Source organism: Engystomops pustulosus, chromosome 1, assembly GCF_040894005.1.
Source record: "Engystomops pustulosus chromosome 1, aEngPut4.maternal, whole genome shotgun sequence".
In the NCBI taxonomy this organism is placed as follows: Eukaryota; Metazoa; Chordata; class Amphibia; order Anura; family Leptodactylidae; genus Engystomops; species Engystomops pustulosus.
The window spans coordinates 275,611,254-275,621,778 of record NC_092411.1 but is presented as its reverse complement, the minus strand read 5'-3'; the positions used below and the strand labels follow the sequence as shown (position 1 = coordinate 275,621,778).

Here is a 10,525-nt window from a genome sequence, read left to right as displayed (position 1 = left end):
CCTCCCATTGTGACCACAGACCTGTTGCCAATTCTGCTCCTCTGCTGCCAGCCCTGACCACCTGCTCCGTCTCAGACCCTGAACCGTTGCCACCTGTATTGACCTATTGTCAGTCCCTGCCCAGATTGCCGGCCGATTCTGTACCTTAACCTTGGCTGCCACCGTGACCACGCCGCAGCAAGACGAACCTGCTTTGTGACGAGCTCTTGTGAAGACTTAGACTCCGGTCCCAGGTGTTGGTTACGTCATCGCCCACGGTGGTCCAGGGGGTTCACTACCCCAGAAGCCTGACAAGTGGTAATATAAACCAATGCACAAACCAGATGAAGCTTAACCTCAAAGTCATATTATTTTTATTATTGAATATTCTGTTCACACAAATGTTTCTTATCTCAGTAAAAGCACAATATACCCCCGTTATGTCTTAGCAGCAAGTAGCTCCTCACTCTTATTAAATTATAGTCACGGTGCTCGCTTTATTTACATTATTTTCTTCTTTTTTGTTAAGTACAGCAAAGAAACAAAACAAAAAAAACAAAAAAAAGTAAAACTATGGAGATATTACGGAAAATTTCTTTTAGCAAAAAAAATACAGGTTAAATCCTCTATCGGCTGCGGCGCGTACTAGACGTCTCTGGGTTATATACACACCGTACGAGGGGAGAGAACTCACGACATCGCTCTATGTGGACGAGGAAATAGTAAGAGGAGGAGGAAGGATCCGGGCTTTAATAAGAAAAAAGTTTATATGATCTCTTGCTTTGTAAGTACAAAAACAAAAACACCTGAACGGTGTGACCGCCGCCGAAGCGCAGCCACGTATAGAGGTTACAGGAAAGGTCCTTGGGACGCACATGTACAAGACTTCAACCCTGGGCGCTGTCACTACCGTGCTCAGGATTATACTTGTTAAGTGTCTGTGTGAATTGTTTTTTTTTTTTCAAAAAATTCAGGTTGATCCTGATGGGTTTTCTGTAATAAATGTGGAAAAAAAAAACAAAAAAATGGGAAAAACTCCCCAAGCTTTCGTCAAATGCACAAAAAAAAAAAAAACCTAAGAGGCGGCAGATCAAAGCGCCGTGTTCAGAAGAAGATCTGCTTGGCGTCTCCTGGACTCTGCTCCATAGGGCAATACGGACACTTTAATCTGCGGAAAAGACAGACAATTCATCAATACACAAACTTATAGGAGACGCATTCCTGTGGCCGACACATGAAGACCAAATGATAACGTTTCAATGCTAAGTGGCAGACAAAAGAGGACCTTTACCACCTCTATAAACTTAAAGCCGATTGGACTGACAGCAATCACGAGGATCCGGCTTTGATTAATGGTTGGAGCAGAAACACAAGCACAAATCCTGCCGCTCCATTCTATTGTGTGCAAATAGTCGTGCACAGCGCTCACCTATCTCATAATGCTGCCATGGCCAGCCAATGGAGCGGCGGAGAAGATTCCCCACTCATTAAAGGAAATGTACCATCAGAATAATCATAATAAACCAGGGACATTACCCATAGATCCAGGCACCGTGACTGTGGTAATCTTCTTAAATTTGTTATCCATGGCCCACTTCCTTCTAAAAATGTTTAAAGGGTCTCTGGGGTGTATTGCCAAAGCTCCTCCATGCTGTAGCTTCACAGGCTGTTACACTGTGAAGAAGCCCCTCCCCCCTCCCAGTGTGGGAGATTACACTGTGTGCTTAGCAAGGGGAGACAGAGAGTGTAACAGCCTGTAAAACTACAGCAATGAGGGGCTCTGGCAACACCCACTAGAGCCCTTCAAGTTCATAAGCATTATTATACAAGTTGATTTTAGAAGGAAGGAGGCCACAGATAACACATAAGAAGATACCACAGTCCCGGTGCCTGAATTTATGAGTAATGTCCCTGGTTTATCAGGATGGTTTTGATTTTCTTAAATGAGCATGTGATTCCTCTTCTCTGGAGAGCTGGGGTTCTTCTTCCTGTGGGATTTTCAGGAGTGGATAGAGGAAAACTTAGATTTGAAACAACCCCAGTAACATTACTTAATTTTTAATACATATTATATGTATTTTCCTTGTTAAAGTGACTCACACTACACCCCCAGTTAGGCGGTTCTGGGCCTCTCTAGGACCCAGCAGCTCCTGCAGTTACCCATTGATCGTGATGATCACCAGGCTGGGCTTCCTGCACTGTGTGTACAGCAATCAGGAAGGCAATAAACCAGTCCTGCCTTCCCTGTGGGCAGATCTCAGTGATTGCTCTTCTTCTACACAATCACCAACGCAGAGATACCTGCGGAACAATCTAACCCTTATAATCCTCAGCGAATGGCTTGACCCACCACCTGTGGACTGTATCTTTTTAAACTGGTAGTAATACAAAACACGACTAATAAAGGTTTTTGCATTTTCTACATTGTGCCGTTTGCCTGCATTACTTGGCTCCTCCCCGTACAGTTGGAGTGGTAAAGGTCATAGGTCAGTAAACGGTCTAGGAGATCAATCCCACAGACGAGCGGCGCTGTGATGTACATTTCCTGGGTTGTGATGGAGGTAGGTACTTACTTGCTACCATTAAACATTTTATTTAATGCATCTCTGGATATTATATGTCCACACACGAGTTTCATAGGAGGATTATTGTCTGTAGTTTGCTGACGCAGGATCGGGCAGGCGAATATTGAATGGTACCAGCACTTCTTACCCAGGTCCACCTCAATCTGAGAAAGAATGGGAGAACAGGACATAGATTACAGATCGCTAACAACTACAAAGAATTATACTCTACGCCCCTAGGGATGACAGCCGGCTGGCCCAAAATCACATCATACCAAATATCAGTGCCCTCAGCTCCCCGCAGGTCCTGCTCCTAGTGCACATGGCCGAAGATTTTCATGACCATCGTTAAGATGAACAGTCAATTATTTTCTCAAGTAAGTGATTGTAGTAATCTTCTTAGATTTGTTATCCATGGCCTCCTTCCTTCTAGAATCAACTTCTATAATTATGATTAAAACCTCTATAAAATTGGGTGTTATATCAACTTTTATAATTATGCTAATGAGTCTGAAGGGCTCAGTGTGACGTTCACATAGCCCCTCTGCGTTGTAGCTGCACAGGCTGTTATACGGTCTCACCCTCGTCTCTTCTCCGGTGATGTAATTTCACACAGTGGGAAAGGACAGTGTAACAGCACAAAGGGGCTCTGGTAACACCCCCCCCCCCCCCCAGAGCCTTCCTGGCTCATTAGAATAATTATAAAAAGTTGATGTTAGAAGGAAGGAGGCCATGGATAACAAATCTAAGAAGATTACTACAGTCATAGTGCCTGGATCTATGAGTAATGTCTCTGGTTTATCGTGGCAGATTCCCTTTAATGCTTATGGACAGGAGTCGCCTCCATATTACACCATACACAGGGGATGCAGAAAAGGTTGTGTACTCACCGGTAACTCGTCTTTCTGGTTCCACACTCCGGTGCACTGCCGCTGCTCAATGACCGCCTTTATGTTTATTAATGCCGGAAGAGCCACACAACCCGCGGAAAAGCTGCAGGACGGGAGAAAACAACACATCACATCCTGACTGATCTCCATTACCTCTCGTCTGAATGGATCAGGAGATAACTGCATCACAAACCCTTCTGGGTGATGGCGTCCAGAGTGCAGGACCCCCTCCATCACGTGGTCCATGTGCCCTTTACCATCTTATCCCAGGACATCTTCTACATCACACACGGGTCAGTTTTATACAACATAACAATTGTGTACATCCATCAGTGGATATTCCTAGAAATCCTCTCTATTGCATCAGTTTTTTTTATGGTTCTTAAAAGAGATGAAGTTATCCCCTACGCACAGGATAACTAGCTGATCGGCTGCTGAGGACGCCCATCAATCTCAGGAACGGGACCCCTAGTGATACAGAAGATTCTGCTCTGACTGGTGAGTGGAGCAGCAGGACAAACTTGCACCCTGCTGCTCCGTTTAATCGTATAGGAATAACAGAGCACAGCGCTCAGGTATCTCCAGCCGCTCCCATAGACTGTGAATGGAGTGGCTGGACATGTGCTCGCCCTGCAGCTCCCCCCAATAATGCGAATGGGATCCATTGTTTTCCAGATTGCCGGGGGGTCCTGTTCACACGATTGCTGTCAAACCCTCATTGATCTGCTACTGATCCCCCAGTCGTGTGAATATGGGAGAGCTTAAAAACTTGTGACAAACCTGTCAAAGGCATTTTCCAGTCAGATGCAATCAGATATACAGATAAAATTGGCCATAGTCAATGCTCCCAGTACATAAGGTCTATGGGTCGCCTATGGCCAATATGGCTGAGGCAGGTCACCGCTCCCACCAGTAATTGGCAGTGTCCTCTCCTAGTCTTTCCTGTGGTGTTAGGAGACACTCGGGAAGACCAAGTGTTAAAGCAATTTGGAGCGTTTATCGATGGGCGATCAATTTATATGAAATTATGACTGGACAACCCCTTTAAACAGTAAAAGTTATAGCCGGATAAATGACACCCACCTAACACTAAGAGGAGACTCCACAGAGAGACCCAGCAGGGCGCAGGCGTCCCGGGTGAAGATGTCGCAGATGTCTGCCCACTGGTTGGCATCCAGCAGATGAACATAGGGAGAGTTCTCTATTCCCTGCCGCAGGTACACGAGGCTTCCCATGAGCACCTGGATATCTGGGAAAGCAGAGAAGAAAGATTAATACTTGGCACCATTGCCCACTGACAGGCCGTATGATCACCCAGCACTCACCTTTCTGATGATTTAAAGCAAAAGGCTGGAAGTTTTTGGCATACTGCAGCGCCTCCCTCTGGTTGGCTGCTCCCCCCATCAGTAAACTAATAAAGTACAATCTGTGAAGCTTGAACTCCAGTGAACTGTTCTGCGCCATCAGCATTTCCCTGTTGGACACTGCCCATCTAAGGAGAGGGAGAAGATACGGAAAACCTCCAGTCATCAATTGTGTTATCAACATCTCTACTTGCTGGCAGTGAATGGAAATACTTTTGTTCAGATGTGGGAGGGGGGGTGATTAGACACAAAATTAGTACATGCCCCATTCTTCCTACAGGTAATGTGTTACTATTCTAATAAAAGGAAATATATTTTAATTTTGGCTGATACATTGAAGCAAACCATCAGCACTATATTATTATTATTTTGCTATAACGAATGTAATGTACAAGGTTTCAGATCTGGTGGACATTGGAAATATGGAGGTAAGTGCTACTCTGCTCCATTCTGTATTTGGCCCAGAACCCACTTTATAGAAATCCTAAAATCCCACCCTGGTTTTATTCGGATGCTTTACAAAAAAAAAATTCTTAAAGGGGTTTCCTCATTAGTGCAATCGGCAGAACAGGTGAATGCACTTCCTGCTACAAGCTGGATGACCCAAAACATTAGGTTCTCCATTGATTTCAACGGCAAGGAATAAGTGTCTGATTCCAGAGGGTCCGAATATCAGGAACCAAGACAATCAGATTAATCCCTTATCTTGAGGACAGATGCTAAAAGTTGATCTAAAGCCTTTTTCACATGAGCATCAATATTCAGGTCACTGTAGTCATCTCTCAGTACTCACTCTAAAGCAGGTCGGAGAACTCGGACCTTCAGCGCCTCCAATATCCTGTTGAGTTCCACAAACGGCTCTTTTTGGCTTGGGTCTATGGAGAGCCCGGCCTCCTGCAGAACAGAGGACGAAAACAGAGCATGAGCTCAGAGACAAAGTAATAGAGAAGGGCAGTGAATATGATCCATCCTAACAATAGGAACATCACACAAGACTTCAGGGGTCGCACTCCAGGCATATATACATACGTTGTATGTATGGGGGTGCACACAGATACTTTGAATAATAGATCCATTAAATGTGTTTTCTTGTTCTCCGATTTCCTGAACATAACTGAGCAGGTTCGTATATGGTGATGTCAGTGTAGGATCTGGAAATGTAGGGGGCACATTTGGCAGCAGGTACCTGGCACAGCTCCTCGGCCACATCCAGCATTCCCTGCCTGAAGAAGTGCTCCACCATGACTTCATTCAGCATCCGCTGGCTGTCCGCCTGCCAGCAGCCGTCTATGCCCACACTGCTGATGTCTGCATCAAAATTCTGGAGGGGAAAAAAAAAAAAAACAAAAACGTATAAATTAAAAATCCTGTTTAGAACAATACAGATGACAAAACCTATTAGGGGAGTCTTGTCCAGATTAGTGATGTTCATGTCCAGCCCTTGTGTAGGCATAAGACCACCGGCTACACCTTCACCTGTCACTGCTGCCGTTGCTATCACGTTGGGTTCCATGTACAGGACCCTGATCCTACAAGGTGGCAGCGACTAACAGCATCATGGCTGACAATGACCGCGGTGGTCCAGGTCCCCATGAACTAAGGGCGCTGTATGGACAGCGATTCATCATACTCATCATAAAAATAGGGATTAGCTATTATTAGAATAGAGATATTCCTACACCGATTCCTCCATGATGACTGACGAATAATAAAACCAGACGATTGAGATGGGCGCCTAGACGGCTCATCCTGTTCCGCCTGGTTCATGAAGAGTAAAACATGGGCAGAATGTAGAAAACATAAGAATAATATATTGTCTATACAAGATGATCTATTAAGATATTGTGCTGCTATGCTTCAAAGGGTCCTTAAGATGGGGGGGGGGGGAGTATGTCCAGATACCTGCCCCTAATTGCATATGCACCATGCATATAGTATGTGCTTTTCAGGGTACCCACTAGATTATCTACATATGACCCCTTATAGATACAGCCTTGTCCTAGGAACTTATCCTCCAGATCCCATAAGGAGGGGGGGGGGGTGTCATTTCGGCTCTTATCCTAAATACTGTACCTTATCTATGGCCTTCCCCACCCGGGACACGCTGCTGTGGATGTCCTTGTGGTCGGAGGCCAGCTTCTGGACCGTGTCCTTTATCCGTTTGCAGCATTGCGTTAACACCAGAGACAACGTCCCGGATAGTTCTCCATCTTGTTCTACTGGGAAGAAAGGAGACAAGTGTCATTTATAGGTATGAGGCTTGTGGGGTGTCACCCAATCTACGCTTGTACACAGAAGAGGACACATGTAGCCAGACTCTTCCAAGACCTTCATTCTGCATAATGCCGAATTCCTCACAATACAGGAGGACATCCTCACCATCCCATAACTGTCCTCAGACCCAAATCCTCATGAAGTCCATTTATTTTTTTTCTCCGCTACAGTAGACTCCGGATCTTCAGTTTCCTCCCTGATGAGTAATATCCCTATATCCCCGCCAGCACCCGCATTATGGGATGGGCACCTGTAGGTCCTATTTTTAGGACAATATTCTTCTTCTTCTCAATGCCAGTGACTCTTTCCACACCTTGTGCTGCTATCTTTAGGTTTAGTATAACTGGGTCCAGACCCCCATAGACTTTACTCTCTATTACACAGGACGGTCAATGCCTCAGAAAAACTTCGTTCTCTCCTGAAGTTTTATGGCCGAACTTAACCCCAATCACGGGGGTGAGACGACTTCTGTACAATGATCTGTGACTGACAACATCCGGTAGCAGCCATTGTCCTGTCTCGGGTCACTAGAGAAATATGGACCTGGAGACAATGGGCATTCAGAGAGAAACAACTGAAGGAACCAGAGCCTAAATATAGGAGCTGTATGAGCCCCACCCTGTGACCCTGCATTGCACCGGCCGGGACAGGATCCCTACGATGGCTGCATCACCTTCTACATGGCCGTCCACCTGTAGTGTAACATAATCACATCTCTCTTACAGAGAGCTTGTGCTTATACACAGCTGCCTGCCAGAACAAGCCGAGCTGCAGGTTAAAGCATGGTGGAGCGACAAATGGCTGAGCAATGCAGATCACAGAGTCTGGTGAAGATCGTAGACCGGACCGCCCTCCCCTCCAACTAATCTGCCCCCAGGATCACTGCTCTGCTATGGCCGGAGACCACCCTGCATTATACGGCTTATCAGGGGAGGGTGGTCTTCACAACTGTGATTCCAATAAGTCCCATATCTAACACCCCCCACACACCATCACTGCACTCCTCTCCTACATGTCACCACATGACAATAGCTGAGCCCGTCCTTATGTGACCACAACCAAAGTGTCATCTCCCCTCCCTGCATAACCCCCCCAGGGGAACTACTTATTCTCTAAATTTTTTGGACAAAGGGTGCGGTCACACGTCGCGTTTATTGCATACGTTTAAAACCGCATTGCAATAGCTGAAGAGTGACTTGCCTAAAAACACTAATGTTAACACTTGTGTTAACCGCGATGTTAACACACGTGTTAACAGCTGCTTAAGTGGGCAAATCACTCTTCAGTTATTGCAATGCGGTTTTAAATGCACGCGTTAAACGCGACGTGTGACTGCACCCAAAAAGCCCCAACCATATTTTTTTTTTCTTTACTGTAGGAAAGTGATTTTATTATTTTTTGTAATAAAACAAGACTCGATTTTTTTCTACACTCTGCTGTAGTCCCACGACCAGGGACCCCGGACAAGAGACTGCTAAGCTTGCTCCGTTTTATGCCATCATGAAGTATTTGGACCGAAACTCGCCAATGGGTGCGTTAAATAAAAAAAAAAAAAAAACAGACGACACCAAGTCGCCATACTAGTGTGGGGTCGGTTTTTCATGCACTAGTGTGTGGCATCACCCTTAGCGTGTAAATTGTGCCGATCACCTAAACTTGTAAGAGGGGAATGTACTGGGATCATCCTCTGACTCTATAGTAGCGGCCCGGTGTAACCTCTGACCCCATCACTGGCGCCTGATGTAACCTCCATAGTGCGGCTTCAACTTACACCTCAGTTTATTGCAGTCAGTAGGGTCGCGTTCACACGTTGCGCTGGAATTGTGTTTAGAAATGCAATGCAGGTGCGGCAGGTTGTTTACCAACTCACAGCAACTCATTCCCCATCACAAGTGTTTAGCGCTAAACTCTGTAGTGATTGGATGAAGCTCCTCCCTACGAACAACTTTTTAAAACATAATTCAAATGCAGTGTGTGAACTCGGCTTAAAGGAAATCTTCCATCAAATTCCATCCTGATAAACCAGGGACATTACTCATAGATCCAGGCACCGGGACTGTGGTATCTTCTTAAATATTTGTCATAAATGGCCTCATTCCTTCTAAAATCAACTAGGAAAATTATGCTAATGAGCCTGCAGGGTTCTGGAGGTGTTAACAAAGCTTCACCGTGGTCTAGCTTCACAGGCGTTTACACAGTCTTCCCCCCTCTCTCAGCTTGATGTAACCTCACTGCAGCAGAGGGCGTTTCAGCACACTGTGGTGTGGGGGAAGTGCTCCTGTACAGTGTAACAGCCTGTGAACATACAGCACAAGACGGTTTTGGTAAGTCACCCCCAGAGACCTTTAAGCTCAATAACATAATTATAAAAGTTGATTTTAATAGGAAGGAGGCCACGGATAACATATATAAGAAGATTATCACGGTCCCGGTGCCTGGATCTATGGGTAATGTCCCTGGTTTATCATGTTTGACGCCTTTAGGAGATGATGTCCGCAAGTCACAACAAGACACAGTTAACATACCGGACTGATAATGGTCAATGAGGAGGGGCCACAGCGATGTGTCATGTGACATCAGCCAGCCAATGACTGTAATTTGTGCATAATATGGGGGTAGCACGATATCCTGTGGTGGGGACCCCTAAGGATCACTATAAGGGGGTCCCTGTCCCTCATACATGAAGCAGCAGTGTAATCATCACCCCCTGATTAGTGGGCTCAGAACCCCCCCCCCCCCCTTCCTTACACTGAGGAGCACCCATGCCCCCCCGTGTTGTACCTGCGGCCTGCAGGATCTCCCTCCTCAGCCCCCCGGCATAGTCGATGAGCTCCTCCAGGCTCCTCTCGCAGTGCTGTCCATATCCCCCGAACTTCTGCAGCACCTTCTCCAGCTCCCGCTCCACCGTCACACACTGATCCATGTCCAAGCCGGAGGAGGCGGCGGCGGGGGGGCCCGGTAGCACAGGGCGGCGGGGGGGCGGCCCCGGGGCCTCCTCTTCCTCAGACAGCAGCAGTAGCAGCTCCTCGGCCCGGGCCGGTGCGGCCCCCGCCAATGCGACCGCACAAGCGATCAGCGACAGATGACAAATCGTCCTCCCACAGCCCCGATCACCGAGAGCCGCTACGTCAGCGCCGCTTGTTATTGTTTTTAACGGAGCTCATCGTTTGACCTGTTTTTTACCGGGACCGAACCATTGAACACTATAGGGAGGTTCCGACTAACTGTCAACTTAAGTCATCACACAACTCCATTCTCCACGTTCCTGTTTTATACAAGAAATATTAAATCATTATAGAAATATATCACGAAGCAGTAACAATCCTCTAGTATTTATTTCGGGGTCACTATAAACCTCTTCTGCTGGAGCTCCCCCCTCACTTAAACTAATGGAACACTCCATCTGATTACGTCAGCTCTGCTTCCCCCTACTCGTAGTTATCACTGCGTCCAT

General features: G+C 46.4%; 1 protein-coding gene across 2 annotated transcripts; it reads right to left on the bottom strand.

Annotated features, from left to right (window-relative positions):
• Positions 1–336: 336 nt before the first annotated feature.
• Positions 337–10,278, bottom strand: RMND5A (required for meiotic nuclear division 5 homolog A). Of its 2 annotated transcripts, none has more exons than XM_072126283.1 (9): positions 9,853–10,278; positions 6,871–7,016; positions 5,984–6,118; positions 5,591–5,691; positions 4,759–4,925; positions 4,517–4,682; positions 3,434–3,536; positions 2,553–2,707; positions 337–1,147 (listed from the first exon to the last, which is right to left on the bottom strand). In XM_072126283.1, the coding sequence occupies exons 1-9, from the start codon at positions 9,992–9,994 to the stop codon at positions 1,084–1,086; spliced, it is 1,179 nt and encodes a 392-aa protein (XP_071982384.1). In that variant the 5' UTR covers positions 9,995–10,278; the 3' UTR covers positions 337–1,083. The 2 variants fall into 2 exon arrangements, with proteins under 2 accessions (XP_071982384.1, XP_071982385.1); XM_072126284.1 differs by having other exon boundaries at positions 6,871–7,013; positions 9,853–10,277.
• Between the last annotated feature and the right edge of the window lie 247 nt (positions 10,279–10,525).

Excerpts from the sequence above, each read along its gene's own strand:
- RMND5A (XM_072126283.1), bottom strand. The coding sequence starts at position 9,994 with ATGGATCAGTGTGTGACGGTGGAGCGGGAGCTGGAGAAGGTGCTGCAG. Across the intron at positions 7,017-9,852 it reads GGAGATCCTGCAGGCCGCAG|TAGAACAAGATGGAGAACTA; the intron begins GTACAACACGGG and ends CTTTCTTCCCAG. Across the intron at positions 1,148-2,552 it reads AAAATGTTTAATGGTAGCAA|ATTAAAGTGTCCGTATTGCC; the intron begins GTAAGTACCTAC and ends TCTTTTCCGCAG.